This window comes from Accipiter gentilis, chromosome 6 (genome assembly GCF_929443795.1).
Source record: "Accipiter gentilis chromosome 6, bAccGen1.1, whole genome shotgun sequence".
NCBI lineage: Eukaryota > Metazoa > Chordata > Aves > Accipitriformes > Accipitridae > Astur > Astur gentilis.
Genome location: NC_064885.1, coordinates 36,707,315 through 36,726,883, shown reverse-complemented (window position 1 = coordinate 36,726,883; position 19,569 = coordinate 36,707,315). Strand labels below are relative to the sequence as shown.

General features: G+C 38.9%; 1 protein-coding gene across 6 annotated transcripts in view; it reads right to left on the bottom strand.

Annotated features, from left to right (window-relative positions):
• Nucleotides 1-19,569, bottom strand: part of TBL1XR1 (TBL1X/Y related 1) — a 114,231-nt gene that overhangs the window by 45,454 nt on the left and 49,208 nt on the right. For all 6 annotated transcript variants that reach the window (XM_049802601.1, XM_049802603.1, XM_049802605.1 and 3 more), the window contains exon 2: nt 17,526-17,590. Coding sequence is in view for 1 of the 6 variants with exons in the window: in XM_049802604.1 (XP_049658561.1) it covers nt 17,526-17,528 (3 nt within the window). In the remaining 5 variants the exon portion in view is untranslated. The remainder of the gene's footprint in view (nt 1-17,525; nt 17,591-19,569) is intronic.

The following is a 19,569-nucleotide window of genomic DNA, read 5'->3' as shown; positions in this document are numbered from 1 at the left end:
AGAAGATGCAGTGTGTGGTCGAAGGTACTGCTGATGTCTCCACCAACAGGTGAGTTTCACAGATAACAGCCAGCAGGGTTTTAATCCAGCAATAGCAAACACTTTCTAGGACACAACTTAAACCTCCTAGGACAGCTAGCTAAATGAATAACATAAACTCTATAGATAGAGGGGAAAAAAATGCTGTCCCCCACGAGCTAAGTGCTCACAGCAAAGTTAGTCACACAAGAGGGACGAGATGCAAAGATGACACACACAAATTCCGCAGCCAGCAGCCACAGCCTGGGGTATCGCAGTACTGCTCTATCAAGTTTAGTGGAATGCATTTAAAAATGTTTGGCTATGTGACAAAGCAGATCTAAGAATACCAAGCACATGAAAAGCATAATGCATCTCTCTCATAATCTTCCCACCTTACTATAAATTCATTTAAGAATTCATTAAAAGGACAAGTATCACACACGCTTATTAATTTACAGATGGGTGTAAGTGTGAGAAAGAAGGCAGGAGGGAAGGCAAAAAGGTAGAAGAGATACAAACCTATGTGGAAACTTGTCTCGTCAGAGCAAACCAGAACGTAACATCTCTTTGGTATAGTAACACATGTGCTGTGAGAAGCGGTGTGCACTTGAATGCATGTTTTACTCCGATCCCAAAGGATCAAGCTTCTTGTGAGATGCCTCTTCATATTTTATTCCTTTTCAGTTTGTCTATGAACTGCCCACTTCCAATGCAGGCCTAAAAACTGCTCTATGTTTTACTTTATGCACAGGAAAACATATACTACTTACGCTGATGTAGGACTCACAAATTAAGGTGAGATGTAGGCAACACACTGTTAGCTTTCCTCTTAGGCCTTGCTTCAAGAGGGAGGCTTTTCTTAAAATAGTTTAAGTGCCATTACTTTGAAATCATCATCCTCAGAAAGTGGTTTGAGAAATACGACTGACTTTGCTTTCAAGCTTTTGATTGCAAAGGAATGTAAGTGTGAATATTATTGAAGCAAAAGTTTCAGAATTAAACATATATGCAAAGAAGGATACACAGCATAGATGAATAATATATGCCTATAAATAAGCAGAAAAATAGACTTAAAATATCCACATAACTATTAATTAGTTATTAATATTAGATCTCTGGTCTATTTCCCTTCAAATTAGCCACCCACTAGCAAAATGTCAATTGCAAAACAAGAGACTGTATTTATAGTACAACCTACTTTGAGTTTTGAGAGACATGTCAGCCACTGCTAAATTACAATACCCCTATTGTGTACCTTCCTAAATTAACACTTAACTTGCGTTATAGGCAACTATATGTACAAAAGTTATATTAGATTTTAATAGTTTTTATTAAGTCGCATGAGCTGGTGCAAACATTTTTCCATATAGAAGTCTACACAGAGAGAAAGAAAAAAAAAAAGTAGTGTTTAATAATTCGTCGGTATGAAGCTCAGTCGGACACTGGGATGGTCGTATCTTAGAAGGTCCCATACAGAAGTGATGCTGGGAGGAGTGAGGTGCCAGGAGATGGTAATAAGAAATTCTTGATTGGATTTTATTATTTCCCATCCAGAGACTAACTTTGATTGCTAGTACTACAAGCAACGCTCCGTAAAATGCAATATGACATACTACTCCATCTTTAGACTGTATTCACATGGAAGAGTCACCAACAAAGGGGAAACAACCTCTCTAACAATACATCTTACGAATCAGTGGGGGGTGCTGTATGCACCTGCATAAGACACCCTGCACAAAACCACACAGAGTCCAGACCACGTCCCCCAGTGACTGCCAGTTCACCGAGATGGAAGACACGCTTTATACGTGGCTACCTACTGAAACACCACGGTCCCTCTATGGCCTCTCCGGCTTCTCTTCTATCATGGAAAAAATGAATGGAAAACAATCAGCATGGGATGCCTCTTCTCTGCAGCTTTTGCCAATGATGTAATCATCAGGACTTCTCTGGCAAAACTAGACCATGTTGGGGATTTCAGAGGAGGTGAAAAGTCACTGTGGTAAGTTACATTTTTAAAGAATATGGCCTATTCCACTGGGTTTTCTTCTGGTTTGTGTTTTGTGATTTGCCTTCAAAACAGTTCTCCTCCCTTTCGCTCTCCAGATGCCTGACATTATCTGCAGAAAAAGCAGAAAAAAGAGCATCCTGCAGAGGTTCACTGAAGATGGAGAGCTGGCAGGAGAAACCCTGGCAATGCACACTGAATTGCCTCAAGCCTTCTGCTGAGAGAAGCAGGACTCATTGTTTCGGGTATTTCTGCCATAGAAAGGAAACAGAAATAGAGAAAGATTTACATAGAAACAGTTCTCTAAACAAACTTAAGACTAAGGAACACCATCTCCTCAACAAGGTGACCTGTGCTCACATTTTGGTGAATAATAGTCTATTTTACAGTTTTATAGGAGATTAATTTGGAATACTCAGAAATGTCTGAATGATAGACTTGAAGAGAAACACAGTAATCATTGCTGCTCATCTTTCCTCTTGGTATAAAAGCACATCACTTTCCATCAGCTTGCAGGAGCACACCCCTCGTAGTAACACCTTTTACCCAACTTCCTTCTACAACTAGCTCTTTTACTCTTGTAAAAAAAAAAAAAAAAAAAAAAAAAATCATCCTTCTAGCCTTAAGATTTGCACAAAACCAGGGCCCCTGTGCCAGCTGTTTAATTTCTCATGTATTTATGCATACCAAAGTATTTGTACAAAGAAATCAACTGTAGCTGCAACTAATTTTGCATGTTGCCGATTCACCTTTAAATCCATGGGGAGTGAAGAGAATCCTGAATCAGTAAGATCGTCATTTGCTATCTGGAAACAGGATTGTCTATGTTTTTCCATTTCCTAAATGTTCCTTTTATCTTAAAATTCACTTTAACACTGTAACTATTTAAAACTAGAGGAGTCAAAATTGAGAAAAGGAAACAAGAGCTGCAAGAAGAAACAAAATAAGAAGCCAGCTGGGATCCAAAGCCACTTTGATCACATGGGATATTTTTATATCCATTGCACATTTTATTTTTTCTAATAACTGTCACATATGTAAGCAGGAAAGCTGCAAGCTACTTTAAAAGGAGATAAGAAAGAAAAGATGAATGCAGACCCATCCATCCCTTGCTGGGCTTTTCCTTTATATATGCTGAAAATATTTAAAGCTTAAGGAGATCATTTAAAATTTTTCAGGATTAGGGTGGGCTTGACCAGCTAAGTGAAAGTCTTCACTACCAGCAAATTTCATTCAAGCAATAGCTGTGAGGATCCACGTGTCTTGTGGCTATGAATAAAAACTGGAGCCCAGCTATTGACAAGCAAATTTGCCTCTGTTGCTGTAACATGCAATCAATCTCACACTGCCTGCTTTATATCAAACCAGCACCAAGTCAAGACCTAGTTTGTATCTTTTGATTTTTCTCCTATTCCAAATCAGTTTACTGCAACAGTTTATCTTAAAACATGAAAACACTATCAGCAGAAGGAAAAGATTATTTTCATTTCAAAATTACTTTTAGTTACACTTATCCTAGGCAAAGCTGACATTACAGAAAGACATTTGACATGACTTTTACAGTTGATTAATCTTAATAGAAATAGGGATAGAATTTAGAGGTTTGGGTATGTTAGGGAGATGAAGGCAAGTGGTTTTCTGGGAAGTCCTGGCTCATGCAGACCACTCAAAAAATCCACAACAAAAACTTCTTCAAACCACAGAAAAAGAACAAGCCAATAACGGACACTTAACCCTTATTACTGACAGATGAACACCCATTTCTAAGTACTGTATCTTCAGATGATTATTGCACATCCCACAGGTTCCCTGCCACTGCTGAGGGCTGCTTTCCACCAGACAAACCACAGACTTCACGGTCAATCTAGGTCCGTCTCCTGGTAAGAGTATTCCCCCTCAAAAATGCCAGGGGAGCTGCCTTTCTGCTGACTTTCACCAAATTAATTCTGTTAATATATTAACGGAATTGAAATTATTATAACTGGATATTCTATTATATAACCACAGACACAATAAATCCTTTGCCTTCATATCCTTCACCTGAACTGCAGTCAGGAAGAGAGCCAAATCCGATGACCCCGTGCAGTACAGCAAGAAAAGCAGACACGGTTATTCACTTATACAACCTCTGTGGATAGAGATGAGGGCAAAAGCATGATTTAGGCTATGGAAGGCAGTCAGAGGCAGAAGAATGAGGTAGCATTGTCAAGTGATCATGGCCTTTAACTTTGGCTCCTAAGTCTGCTAGACTCTTAACGAATGTTATTAAAAATACATCAAAAATGTTATTTTCTGCCTCAGGTGAAGAAAACCTGTGTCTATTCAGAATAGCAACACCCAGATGAGAAAAAGATTCACTGTAGATATGCCACAACATGCATTACTGGAAAAAAAAACAAAACAAAACAAAAAACAAACAAATCTCATTTTGTCAAGAAAACTGAGAGCACTTGCAAGTAGTTGAAGGTTTGTAGGGCTCTCTAGACCTATTGTACTTTACATTTATAGACACATACTATATATTTATTATATTTTAGAAGTGCTAGAAAATGATAATAGCAGATCCATTTTTATTCCCTTTTATATTGAGAAGCAAACTATTTAAGCGCTAACTACCCCCGACAACGCAATTAAAACCTGACCCGATTTCTAGACACAAACGAGCTGTGTTTTTCACAGCATAGCCATACATAACCAAGTTCATCCCTATTCACCCTGCCCCTCAATTCCATTTGTAACACACACGTGAAAAAAACCCAAGGCTACTACAAATCAGTGCCTCGGAGGAAAATGAGCAGGTAAGTATGCAGGGGAGTGGGTGGCAACCCCTGCAGGTGTGCCTCGATGACTTGTAGAGAAGGAAAAGCCAAATGAGTCTATGTACAGAGTTTATATCACTTCTCTGCACTGCAAAACAGACAACAAGTGAATTACAAGGCTGCAAGGCCAGGATTATATAAAACCAAAAAGCCTCTGGTAGTCATCATCTTTACTATCCAAGCATAAATCACAATGTGCGTTGATACAAACCCTTGTAAAAACTCTGATGTGGTTATACACACCTGGATAAAATGGAGCTGTACAAAAAGATCTAGAAAACACACACACACAATTAAAAAACAACACATGCAACAGATTACGGGGATTTTACTCATTTCACTTAAAATTTTTCTGTTCTGTTTCAGGCACCTCTCTTTTTGTTCTAGGAGCCTTCGCAACAATTAAACCCAGACATTATGAACATTAATATTACCCCTATTGATTTGAGTAACAGCAGCATCCAAAAGATCCTTTTTTAAAATGGGAGCCCCATTGTGCTAACGTTGCATAAACACGTAAAACTTCGTTCCTGTGCTGAAGAGACTGTAATCTAACCAGACAAGGTCGATAAACAACATAAAACTAAAATGTCAAGAACAACGAAAAAACCTCCTGTGCAGGACTTTTGTTGTTTTGTTTTAATATATTTTCCTTAGACCATCTGCTACTCTTTCTTACCAACCAAGGTCCTCCAGATAGTCTGCATCACTGCTGCTGCTGATTCTGTCCTCCTAGCACATCCCATTGGGGGAAAAAAAAAAAAAAATCCTCTTCTGCAGGAGACAAAAAGCACCAAAGAGTCTTCAAAGCTAATGAAAGTGCTCAGATGTAACATAGCTTTTCTAGTTATTCCTGAAAGTGCTAGTTGTTTCTCAGTTAGGATAAATACAATGTTGAATATTCCCATCTTTATCTAAATTCAATAACTTCTTCTCTGGTCAGTGAAATGCAGTATTTGTAATACTGAACAAGGATTAAATGCTAGCCTTTGGTTTATGTGCAAAAAACCCTAGATAAAGAGCTATATAACAAGTCTATTCTGTGTTTGGAAAAAAGAACCTATATACAGCTAGTAGCGAGAGAATGCGATTTCTCTTATTTTCTAACCATATAGCAAACAGCCTCCTACAGACAGGTCCTTGCTCAGCCCCAGCGAATGCAGCAGAAATACAGGCACTGAGCTAGATTAGAGCCTAGCGAGCAGGGAAGTGTTTTGAGGGAACAGGCTGTGAGAGGAATGGAAAAAGCATCACAGGAACAGGCACTGTTTCTGTTCTTGGCTCTGGCTGTTGGGCTGAGTTAGGGAATGCCTTATTAAACAGCTGAAGCTCTAGAAATTTGCAGCCATTATCCTAGTGTGAGGCAAAACGTTACACATGCACTTCTGCCTGTCTAGGATTCTTTCTTCATTCAGCAAATATTTAGTCGATTTAAGATTCCCAAAACAAATTCTTTTTCTAGGTGTTACTAAAAAATCCATACAGCTCACCTAGATTTGGTTAGAAGTGATGAACAGATGCAAGTCCGTATTTTACAGATCCTACAGCCACTTCTCTCATTGAAACTTAGTACAGGGGAAAGGAAGCAAAACCCCTGTCTTCAAAATGCTCAGTTTTGGAGGATTTTTTGGCATTCACCTATTACTACAGAAACAATTGTCCCCCTCCCCCCCTCAGTATATTCCTGCTTTTCAACAGCATTGCTCTTTTCATTTAACCCAAGATGTCTATCATGAAACTCTTCTAGCAATACACAGCATGTCAGGGAACGCTTTACCTTTTGACAAATCCACTGTACTTAAGGAATGTAAGTGTTTCCCGCACCCAATTCTTCAACTAAGCTTCTAATTATAGCACTCTTATCACAGGATTTTAACATATGATAGCAGAGGCGCTGTATAGCACAGTGAATTTAAAGTCGAGATAGCTGTGAAATTGCTCTTCAAACACACTAAAACCAGGCACATGGTAACAGCGTACTATCATTTCTCAACCCTGACACAGTGTGCAGCAAGTTGCTTGTGTAAATGAGCCACAGCGTTATCTTCCAAATTGTCCTAAGTGATACTCAGCTCCCATAAACCATCCAAGGAAAGGCTACAAACACCTCTCACCAGGCAGTCACGTTTCACCCACATCTATTCCCGAACAGGCCCTTTTAGTTGACGTCTAGGCAATTTTCATGGGTGTAGCCAGAAGAGATACGCAAGGCAGGGCTAGATTTATTTAACTTTTTTTTTTTTTTTAATATATCTAAACTACTATGACATGCATTCATTTTCCAATGGAAGATTCCCAGGGAGGTAGCACTGTTCAAAACACAAATGACATTCTGCCAGGGCAAGAGAATAAGGAAGCAAGTGTGTTTTTCTCTGACCCAGATCTCCTCCTGGGATCTCCAAGCTCATTTCCCTGCCCAGAGCACCATGCCTACAAACCGCTGCGGATTTTCCACCGGACGAGTTATAAGTCACAAAAACATGTGGAACAATTAACTTTGCTTAAGCTGCAATGCTTTTTCTTCAAAAGCAAGCAGTGGGGTTCCTAACTTATGAGTCTTGCATAGTTGAGATCTTTTTAAGTAGATGTCACCCACCGCAGCTGTAACTTGGCTCTTCTAGTAACACTCTGCTCAAACTTTGCCTTTGCTGATGTTTCTCCACTTGAGCATTGTGCAAAACGTCCCAGATCAGTCTTGGGTTAACAATAGAAGCTTAGGAACCCCAAACAAATACTTCTTCCTCCATAGGTTTGCTATGTATAGGTGTCACGAGTTCTCTTCGGAAGGCTTCAGAATTTATGTACGTCTCACTCCTTTTCAAAGTGTAAATTTAAAGACCTTTATATAACAGATTAATGTAAACTGTTTTCCAAATCAGACAAAAAAAATTAGTCCAAGACCTAGTTCATGCTTCTGAATTTGCTGAACTATAATGTGCACATTCATTATATTGTTTTCTTCCAGGCAGCAGGTTTTGTCCCATGTCCCTAACAGAAGGGCATGATTTACTTCTATACATGTCAAACTTGCTAATCTGGCAGAACAGAACACAGCTGAAAGATTGTTGATGTTATCTCCAGATTACACAAAATTATGCTTTCTTATCTTTCAAAGACAAAACCTGTTATCCCACAAACAAACCACGCTTGCTCGGAAGACCACTGGGTTCCCCCCTTGAGCCCAGTTCGTATTAGCAAGTGTCCATCTCAAAACTAGTGAGGCTACTTTGCCTCCCATTGTATTATGGGAAGATTATCCCAAAATCTTACTCCCCTGATGGATGAGATCTGGTTTCTAATTTCCAGCCTGAATATGCTCCTTGCCAAGATACACACATTTCTTCTTGTCCCAGTACTGTCTTCAATTTAACATAGAAAGTAGTTGTAGTCGCTCAAGTCTTTATCAACCCCTCATGTATTTAGAGAAAGCAATTATATTCCCTCTCAGTCTTCACTTTACCAGGACAAGCCAACCAACCTCACAGTGTCCTCCCACGAGACGGACTCAGCTGCTCCTTCACCATTTCCATAGTCCTCTTCTGCACCTGTTCTACTTAACACTCATCTTTCTCGAAAGTGGTCTACCAGAGTAGTCCAGTGTTACACACAGGAATTTAGCAGTGTTGCCTTGCACATGAGCAGCATTAACACTTTCCTATTTCTATCGTTAAGTACCTCTTTACCTCACAGACCTCAGGAGTACATTTTTCAGAGCCACAGGGTACTAGTGAAAAGATATCCTTGGATTTTCCTAGCTAATATATTCAAGTCCTTCCATTCCTCTGTCATTTTCAAGCGATAAGCACCCAGGCTAGGGCAAAATTCACATCTATCCAGAAGTGCACAACCATGCATTATGTGCTATGAAATTTCAGTCCACTTTTTCCACTCAAGTCCTAAAGGTCATCGAGCTCTTCCTGTAGGATACTCTGATCCTCATCTATACCGACAGCACCTCCCAGTTTTATGTCCCTGAGCAAATTTTATTGCACACTCCTAGTTTTGGTGCCAAGTTCATTAGTGAATACATTAAAGTCAGGCCAAGACCAATTCTTAGGACAACTAACTTCCTTTAGGCACAACACATCCCCTGTGAGCACAAAATGATGTGACCTCCCTTTAACGTGCTCCTTATTCACCTCACAATTTTTCTACAACATTTCATCAGTATTTTAATGAATAATTTCCAACATATTGCTGGAGCAAGTGTCATACCACAGTCTAGATAGATTAACTCTAGCATATTCTTTTGTCCTAAACCAAAAATGAACATTACGAAACACAGACGACTCAGATCCCACTATAGGTGTCCATGAAGACCATGTGCTTAAGTCTTGTCTATTGTGGTTATAAATATATAGACACACACACTACAGCTTAGCAACCCTTTCTCTGTTCTCTCTCAATGCAAAGCCAGAGCTCCCGTGACCAGCAGGCACTGGGATGTTAGGACTAAGATATTTCAGAGGATTGCAGTTACGTTATGCCATATAACATTCATTCTTTTTCCAAATATGCTGCAATCCACATCCAACTGCAGATGACTGAAAAGCACTCCAATGAAAATGAGAAGCAGTAACAATCCAAGGGGTACTGTCAACCTCAACAAGGTAATCCCTGCAACAGCCATGACACAGTCATACTGCAAGACAAAAATCGGTAGTTTATTTAGTTTGCATTGGGAGAAAAAGGAAGTTCAATTGAAATACATGGACCACCATAGAGACAACCACTGCACGTGTCAATTAAAAAAAAAAAAAAAAAAAAAGGGCAGCCCTGCTTATTCCTGTAGGCTACGAGGAGGTAGATATGCTGAGAAACTTCAGTCAGCTTTGGTAAAGAGAAAAGCAGAACAAAACTGGATGGGTCAATGAAAACAACTTTGCTCCACAACAGCCTATTCACCACGGCTTCCAGCTTGAGCCAGAAACTAGGACACACAAGAGTCTGCCCACTGACTGGGGTGGACTTTCAACCGGGAACCTAGTAAACTGCAACAGCATAGGAAATATCTTAGTAATAACCAAAATTGAATGATTCGGCACAAAAGGATTTTGGTTTTAGAAAAAGTTAAATATAAAAGAAACTAAGAATTAGGCTAGTGGAAAGGTATGCCAACAATCTGTTCTAAGCTGCATTCACATTCACAAACTCATAAACATACTAGTTACTTGCTTATCATAAAACCCATGAAATCTGTAGGAGAAAAGGCAGTAATGGTCTTGCCTAGAGAGCAGCACATCACCTCAGGGGCACCAATGGTAGGAAATAATAATTTGTATTGTATCTTGTCTTTAGAGCAAAAACCCAGCAACTCTAATGCTGCTTCCATTTGCAATATATGTAATTACCAGTCACCTCCTCACAGTGTTTCTTTGGGTTCAAACACCCTTACCTACTCCTCAGGTTACTTCCACTTCCCATATGGTCAGTCTCCAGAAAACATCTTCTGCACCTCATCCACTTCTTGGTTAAATCCATTCTGACGGCTCATTAGTATAATAGTTTCTCAACTGTTGCAAGAATAGCTGTTATAAATTTGTTTTCTATGTAAATCAGTTGTTCCATGCAACTAGGGTGGAATTCCAGCCTTTTCAAATGCACTTTAATGTAAAATGCTGACATCAAGTCTTAAGTTCATTTGATTATTTTTTCTGTTTATGTTATTAGTAATCAGTTTTTCTGGCACTCTTTTCTGTTCCAGTTCAATCACTCAGCTGAATTACTTGAACTCCTGCTGAACTGCACCAAAAAAAGGGAAATTAACTAATGCCTCATTTGATCTTGTGACCATAAAACTTGTGTTTTCATTCCCTCTTTAACCTTTGACCATCTATTTTTCCCCTTAATTTGTGTGTTATGTACCTGATAGTTTTAAATTTGTTTCTTTTATTCATGAAAAAAAGAATCCGCTCTGATAGTTGATCTGCCCTTTATTCATTTTAACCACTGCTGACTTTATTCTAGATTCTCATTAATAAGCACGCACTTAAAATCACTTCTTCATAGTCCATCATACATGCATTTTGTTTCACTTACTGTATTCTCTTTACCAGAAGTGCATGGCTGTTTTCACAAAAAGCGTCGACTATGCTAATAGAGAAAACAAGCTTACAAAAGAGTGAAATGGCTGATTGTGTAAAAGCTTATTTGCCAGTTTATTACTTTAATAAAGTACTCTCCTTTTCATATTGTTATGATGGAATTGAACTTAAATTTACGCTACTGGGTTTATGTTTGGGTGTGGGGTTTTTTAACAGATGTCAAACGCATGATAAAACATTTTTAAAACACACATTGACCACAATAAAACTTGGTCCACCTACAGCCAAAAGAAATGAAAGGGGAAAATTTCATTAATATCATTATTGAGGACAAGTATTCCAACAATGGCTCACGTTTGACATCAATACCCTGCACTTGTATGAATATTAAATTCATGTACGTTGATCCTATATACATATGCCCAATATCAGCCCCAGGAGGATTCAGATCCCTTGTCTTGCATAGTTTTTTTGTATCTGTTCATTAAACCACAGTAAGAACACCACACATGACCTTCATTTACAAATATGAGTGCACTAACATAGTGCACTATGATCTTTATTTCTATTCATATGGTGAACTAGAGACTTGGCATATAAGTACAGGCTTCTAGATCTTGCATCTATGTTGACGGCCACACAGATGCAGGGTCCCTGGTCTTTGGTCTCAGTTTCTCCCAAGTACATAAAAATCAGTATATTCAGTATCATTCCCTCCAGCCTACAGACCTCCTGTTGTTCTGCAGCAACACTCATTATCTCCCAGCATCAACACCACTGAAACTAAGGACAGCTTTTACTGTTGTTGACTTGAACTAACATCAACTTTCTGTTGACAAGAAGGAAACCAGGATCAAGACCTGACAATACGTGCAACGCATTAACATGGTCTTTTGTGAAATAAGCCCTGCTCTTCTCCAGATGGTAACACTCATGCTAAGACACAAAAGAGCCTGTCCTTGGGTCTTCTCTACAATATCCTACTTCACGTACACCTAATATCCAGTTTAATTTTTTAAATATGCAACAAACTTAGTCACTGTCAAGAACATTTAACACTGTATTTCTAATTCTTTCATATAATAGAGCGGGGAAAAGGGTCATTTCAGGTTATGCGACTTCACCACAGGCATATGGCAGCGAACCCACAGCAGAAACATAAAATGTCCTTCTCCTCTAAAGCAGATGGCATGCTGATCAAGTAAGATATAATGTAATGCTAGCTATACTACTACTGCTGCTATTAACTATTGAACCAAAACCAGTATAAAGACAGAAAAAAAATGCCAAGGCAGGGGAGGTGAAGGAAGAGGGAGACAACAAGGAAAAAAGGAGTAAAAAAGCTGAAACATAAGACACCCTATTGCAGCAGAAACAGCCTCTTTTCAGGTACATTTAAGATTTATAACCTAGGAATGGCAATAGGCAAGGAACAGCAATGGCCCCCATCCTGTTTTAGAGGACGTTTCCCTAATTTGAGATACTGGCCCAGTTCCCTTTGCTCTTGTGATAGCACTGCACTGGGCACCTGCCAGGGGCTAAATATCCCAGCTGCTTAGATAATTACATATTTATGATTCTGCCGAGAATTCTTAGTCAAAGCTTATTTCGGAACTGTAAAATGCTTAGAGAATCAGCAGAGAAAGTTCTCTGACAAATGCTACTTCAAAATAGAGCCACCACTTCTTAAAATTTTAAGGACAGTAGCTTCCCTTTCAGTTGATTCACTCAATAGTGAACTTTAACTAATGATTGAAAAAGGAGGCAAGGAGCGTTTTCCCTCTGAATCAGAAAAAGATCTTACTAGTGTGTTTAGCTTGCTTTCTGTAAAAAAAAAAAAATATAGAAAATTAAAAAACCTTTCCAAAAATGGATCAGAATGCAGTAGTACATACAATTTGTAATGTTTATCACAGTATGCACCCTAGCACACCACACAATTTTTCTTCTGTATCACATTATTAGCACTTCCTCTTCAACACCTATACCACTAGATCAGCAAATTCATGCTGATCCAAGAAATAGAACTTATGGATGAACACTCTGAAATATAATTGTTCAGCCGTAACCAATTATCAGACAAAAATACATTGCACTTCACCTTCCTTCATTGATAATAGCATCCGTTGATTTCAGAAGGAGCAAAACAGTCCAAAATTTCATGCTGTCACTTAGACTACTACAGAAGCTGCTAGAAATGGTTCGGGGTTTTTTTCTGTTTTAAAGCTGTACTCCATAAACCATACAACCAACAGCCTTAACAATAAATTTCATGAGCACTTTTAGGCCCTGCCGTTGAAAGTGCTTTCAAGCTTGGTTAGCTTTATGCATGCGAGTACTCCTTATCTATATCTCAAAAGAACTATTCCTACACTTGAAGTTACAGGTATGGACATGCGTATGTATCTGAAGAATAAGCGCCTTAGTCTTGCAGGGTTATTTATTTTGAAGCAACTATTTATGTCTTTTGCGGCCAACATCTTAAGTGCTGTCAAGTTTCATAAACTCTTGAAAGCAGGGATCCCTGTTCTCAGTACAATGAAAACCAACCTTCACCTTTACCATCTTTCAAAGGTCTGCCCACCCGCGGATATTATTTCGTATATACTTATAGCTGTGATATGACATTCAACTCCTGTTGAAATAAAGTCAATTTTGCAATTCCCGTGCAAACCCTGGAGCTAACGGCACAGACCTCCTCCTGCCCTTGGCAGGTGCTGCCAGAGCCAGGGCTTCCACACCAAACCCAACTCCTCCAGTTCTGAGTGCAGGCTCTTGCCCTCTCCCTTGCTTGTCTTCCTCTGCATGAAACCATTTTAACATAACAGACTGGCAGAAGATTAACCTGGCAGACAGATCAGCATTTAGATGGGTTTAGCTGTTGTGGAACCACAGGCTAATAGTTACATTCTTTTATTCCTTCAGCTGTCTTCTAAGGAATGGTAAGGTCACACGACGACACTACAGAAAGCACCACAAAGGGGTTCAAAGAAAAAGTCTTGCTGCAGTCTTGGGGAAGCTTTTGCAGACATATTCCAATCTCTTCACTGAATGCCTTTTTCTTTGGAGTGACTTCTTCAACCTCCCCAGCTCCTCCAAACACTCCTGCCATTTCTGGGCTAAATCCGCTGCATAGATAATCACGTTGAAGTGTTGCACCCATGGAACTTCCCGGCCCAAGAGACTTGGCGCCTGCAGAGTTGTTCTCCTATAAAAAGTCTCTCACATGTAAGAATACTTGACGTAACACAAGAAGGGTGCAGTATACCTTCAAAACACAGTATGAGATATTCACCTAAAAGTAGACAGCATTAAAAACGAATGGATTTAAAACACCTACTTTGTATTCCCCTCAGGAGACTATGAGGACATGACTTAACTGTTGACGAGCCTGCTTTCCTGGAGACTAAGTAACTGTGCTCACTGCCTATCCTCAGACTTTGCCTGTGTCAGCTTGTAATAAATGGTAATATCCTCGATTCTCTTCTGCAGGAGACCTTTTTAACTGATCAGTGTGTTGATCTTTGTCAGACTAACCATGCAGTAAGAGATGGAGCCAAGAACCCAGGCAGAGCGTTTTTCAGGATGCCTCTCAGAAGGCCACCATGCTGCCTCTTCCATAGCCCTTTTTGGTTACATCCTGCGAAATTAAATCCGTCACAGCAAGCTGCTGTATGATAGTCACAAACAGATACTTCCCAGCTTTCTGTAAGTTTCTGGGTTTTGCACATTCCTTTTTATATATGTAGATACACATATATATGTAGATAGATACATGCACACACAAGCACACCCATATATAGTCACACATATTTATGCACACACACACACAGGCCTGCTTCAATAACTTGTAGAAGACAAAGGCAAACTGTTTTGCTTCTAAAACTTCCAAGAGAAGCCTTGCAAGGTATGATGGAAAATCCCTCTCCGTTAAGCTACCTGCTCCATCACATAACAAAAACAATTAATTTGCTAAAGCCTTTGCGGAAATCCTAATGTGATCTTTTGCTTAGGCCAAAGGTCCAGGACTTTCGATTTTTATTTTCAACACATTCATTAATCCTTGTGACTGTGCATTAAGTACCCAGTTATGGGCCTCTAAATGCACCTTTGAAATCCTAGAAAAAGTAGCATTATACGCTAATTTTCTTTCACTTAACAGGCCCTTTTTGTTAAGCCTTTGCATCTTTTGTTTGAGACTGTGAGGAACATTACAGTTGACTGGAAGAATGGGAAGGAGAACGTACACCAACTGAACACAGTCATGCTCTCTTTTAGGAGGCTATACCACAGTATAAATATTTTATTTTAAAAAAAAAAAAAAATCACCAAAAATTAAAATATATTTTTAAGGAGTAACTGATATTTTACCCTATTTAGTTGTTGGTTAACATATCATATATGATGCCAAAAAAAAGAGCATCTTTTCATTGCCTTTAAAATAGCAAAGTAAAGAAAAAACACAAGAGGATGTGTAACTTCTGTGTTTTCCTATTTTTTTTTAGTACTAAGAAATGGAACTGACAATTATGATTAAAAAATGATCAAAAATGCTAGTATCATTTCTCAAGGGAATCAGAAATTAATTTCTGATTCAAATATATGTATTGAACATGGGTGGCCAAGTTAACCCAAGTCCTGTTTGGGAGAAGAATACAAACTGGTTTTTTTCAGGTCAACCTCTGGCCCATACTTTGTCTACAAACACCAGCGAGAAAAACAACATAATAAAAACCCATAAAAGTCTTTTTTACTATAAACCAGATTAAGTTATGATTACTTTTGGGATGATGAAGAATGTGACTAGCTTGTCTCTTAAATCCACATTCAAACTGTTTCAAAGTTAATTAAGAGATGAGTAATTGTTTAGAAATCTCTAGAATAATAAAATATAACAACTTATAGCACAAAAGCAGCCCTTAAAGAAAAGAGTGGGGAGTATTTCACTTCACCAGAAGTAACAGTTGAGTATGTTTTATGATCACTGTAAGAACTAGCATGCCCTTGAGACTGTGCAATTCTGAATTTCTAATATAATTTGTAGGGGGAAAATTAGGACAAAATGCAGTAACATTTCAAGTACAGTCTCTCAGTATTTTAAAATTTTATGAAGTATAAGGACTAGGTTAATATGGAATGAGTCATGTTTTTAAGAGAAGCAGTAACACAGACCTGTATTTTAAATCGTAACTACAAACATGCTCAACTAATACAAAATAAAAAGAAATCGAAGTAGGTTTTTGTTGGAAAAAGGTCAACAACAATGAAAATTTAGCAATAATAGAAAAGCCTGAGAGCACTTCTAGTTTCAGCTTTGGAAAGTTAAAAGACCAGGCTAAGTGACCAGGTAAAAACGATGCCTTCTCACTCAAAAAATCCATTCCCACCAGCTGAACTTCATCCCAAATCAATATAAACTTCACACATATGAACTCTGAGCCTAAACATCAGGCTATTAAATGACATACACAACTTGGTGCAGATCTTCTGATTTCAGAGTTATATTTGCTTTACTTAGTGCCAAATATATGCTGCATTACATTTCACTCCATGATGTTGTCTTCAAGAGTCAACAGAATCACTTACTACGCTTCAAAGTAAAGCAGTTACATCTAAGCAAACTCTCTTGGAGTGTCATCTCACTCACAGGGCAGACAGTGGAGTTGCAAAGGTGTAAGTAAGGCTATAATTTATTTACATATTCTTTAGATCCATGCCCACACGCAAACCAAAGGAACCCAGCTCAGCTCTCATATCCCAAATTGAGTTTTCAAAGCTAGTGCTTAGAAATACTATCCCTTTAACTTCTGCACTGAGCACAATGATTTAGAGATGCTTGAAATACAAAACTCAGGCTGGCACTTTATGAATTTATTTCTTAAGGCTAATGCCGCAATTACCATTCTCGTATACCTCAACTGTGACAACACAAGTTACCAAAACTGCTGAAAAAAAGATTATTTGATCAAAGCTGAAGCAGTAAGTTCCAATCCTTCTCTTCAGACCTCACCTCTGCCTTCCATCTACACAACTATCAGGAAGCATAAGTAAACCATAAAGACAGTCTGCAAACACGAACCTCCAATAGTCTAGAACATTGAGTAATATTCCAGAGATGGAATAAGAAGATTGCACCAACCAAGCCCCTTTCTAAGGAAGCTAAGATTTTTTAGCTTCACTAGTCTTATGCCATCAAACGTGCCAAAGCAAAATACACCTGGCACTGCGCAGGTTTTTTAGAGGAGAAGCCGTTAGTACTGAAACAAACTGCAGAGAGCACCCAAGTGGGGGCAACAGAGCACTCAGCTGGGCTACAGCTTGCCCCAAACAGGCTCTTGGCCAAAAGAGGAAGCAAAACCAGTCACCAACAGGATGAGCTGTGTTATTGTCAAGTCACACTTCTTGCTTCAAAATTAACATGCTAACCCACCTTCCACATGACAAAATCCAGATACAATTTTAGTATTTTTATCAAACAGAATAATGGTCTAGATGTTTCTTAAAAAATTAAAATAATCCACTTGTGTACTAAAAAGTAGGTATTCTAAAAATACTATCTCCAATACAAGACAGCTTACGGCGTATCTGCAGGAAGGAACCACACCACCTTTAGTCAGTTAAAAAGGTACTTACCATTGGCAGTGCATTGATATGCGGAAGTTTTCCTTTCGGGTGCCTCTTGCCACAGAAAGGTGATGCTGACAAGGAAGTAAGGAGACAAAATAGGAAACTTTAATATTTATTCTTTTGAAAACGGTGGTGTTAACACAATATAATGTTATCTAGTATGGGCCTTCGTAGCTCTCGCAGCCTACTCTGTTCACAGAGCTGAGGGATTACCACTGAATTTGTATACAGCCTAAAGCAGCAGCGATCAGGCACAGAAGAGCAGGCAGAGCTGGGGTTTTGCATATATCCTGTCACTACCCACATCACACGAACTGCTCCCGTGGGGAGCCTGAAACACAAACCTTTGAACAAATAAGCCTGTTGAATGAATACTTGTACCATCAGACCTCTAAGACAGTCGCACCCATTCAGCAGGAGCACACACAAACAAAACAACCCGTGTATAAAAATCCTGATGTCTGGATTTTGCCTTAGCTCTCCAGAAAAAGCTTCGGGAAGCTAACTAGGAAAAGTAGGCAGCTTACAGTATCTTCTGCCCATGCCAAATTTCTTCCGGAAATAAACCTCAGCTGCCAACTCTTAAACACTCTGAAAAGCCCCAAACAAAAATCAACATTCCAGTGGTTTGACTTCCAAAATAGTTACATCCACTATGAAGCAGGAAAAAAAACAAAAAAAAAAAATCCATTTTCCTAACACATACTGCACTAAGAAACTCCTTTTATGTACACAGGTGTGCCTACGCATCCAGATAGTTACCAACTCCTGCAGTGACTTCAGTAATTAAAAAAAACCGCTCATACTAGTTGCTGGCGACATTTGACAACATGTACATAACAGAAGTCTTCCTAGCGCACTATTCAAGAGAAATCTTTCCCATCTTCAAAAACTGAACAAAAACATAAGTCAAAAAAAAAAAATCCATGTTCTCCTACATTTTAGTAATTTTCTTTACGTATCAATAATAAATTATGCATCTAACAATAAAGTAGTTAAGCAAACACATTCTGATGTCCAAATACATGCTAACTCCAGCCACTGTAACATCCACTTTTATTCAGTAATGACAAACAATTTTTATTCACACTAATATTTCTGAGTGGTTGCTCTCCATGCAAATACTCACCAGACTACTTTTCTTTAGTAAATAATCTAATCGCCCACTCAAAGAGCAGGAAGGGGGACAGATGGACATGGGTGACTAATGAAGAATTATCAGACTATTTTTAGATTAAACCATTTACAAAGCATCTGTAAACTGTGCTCAAAAACTTCTACTATGAGCAAATAACAACTACGGTTTTGGGGGCTCATGATCAACACAGAGTTCTTGCATGCAATTTTCAAGCTCAGCCAGTAGGAAATGCTTTATTATAAAGCCATTTTTGGACCCAGCCAAAAAAAAAAAAAAAAAAAAAAAAGAGCTGCAGCAGTTGGGCTTATTGTATTCTTAGAAGATCTCACCGCACCACCAAGGCAAGTGCAAGCAAGAGGAGAGGCGCTGCAGAGGATGTTGAAGAATGCAGGAATGCTGGGAATTGAAAGAATTTGCAAACATCGTCTTGTTTCCTTGCTTAGTTGACTAGTGCCGCAGAAATTATGTAAATAGGCTGAGGAAAACTCCACTCCTCAAGTGGCACAGTTTCCTACGCGGAGCTCCTCAGAAAGGTTGTTTTTTCCACACCCAGAGCTGCAGACCAGCAGAGAAGAGAAAGCTTTATCACCTCGTTTGGCAGACCCCATAAAAAAACCCTACTCGCTAATAACCAGAGTTTTCCTTAAAAACAGAACAAAACACCAACTGACCAATATTTTTTTAAGAACAGCCTAAATCACTATGAAAGCTGTGTGCAGAGAAAGGCAGAGGAGGGCTCTGCTGCCCCGTTCCAAGTGTGCCGCGTGGTTTGGGTTATTTCACTTGGGAAGGAACATGGCAAACATAAATAAAAGGATGATTGCACAAACATAAACCATTTTCTTCAATGAAAAAAGGCTTTCTTCAGTATACACTGCCCAAACTGTCTCCTTCCAACACCTCTTTGCCCTT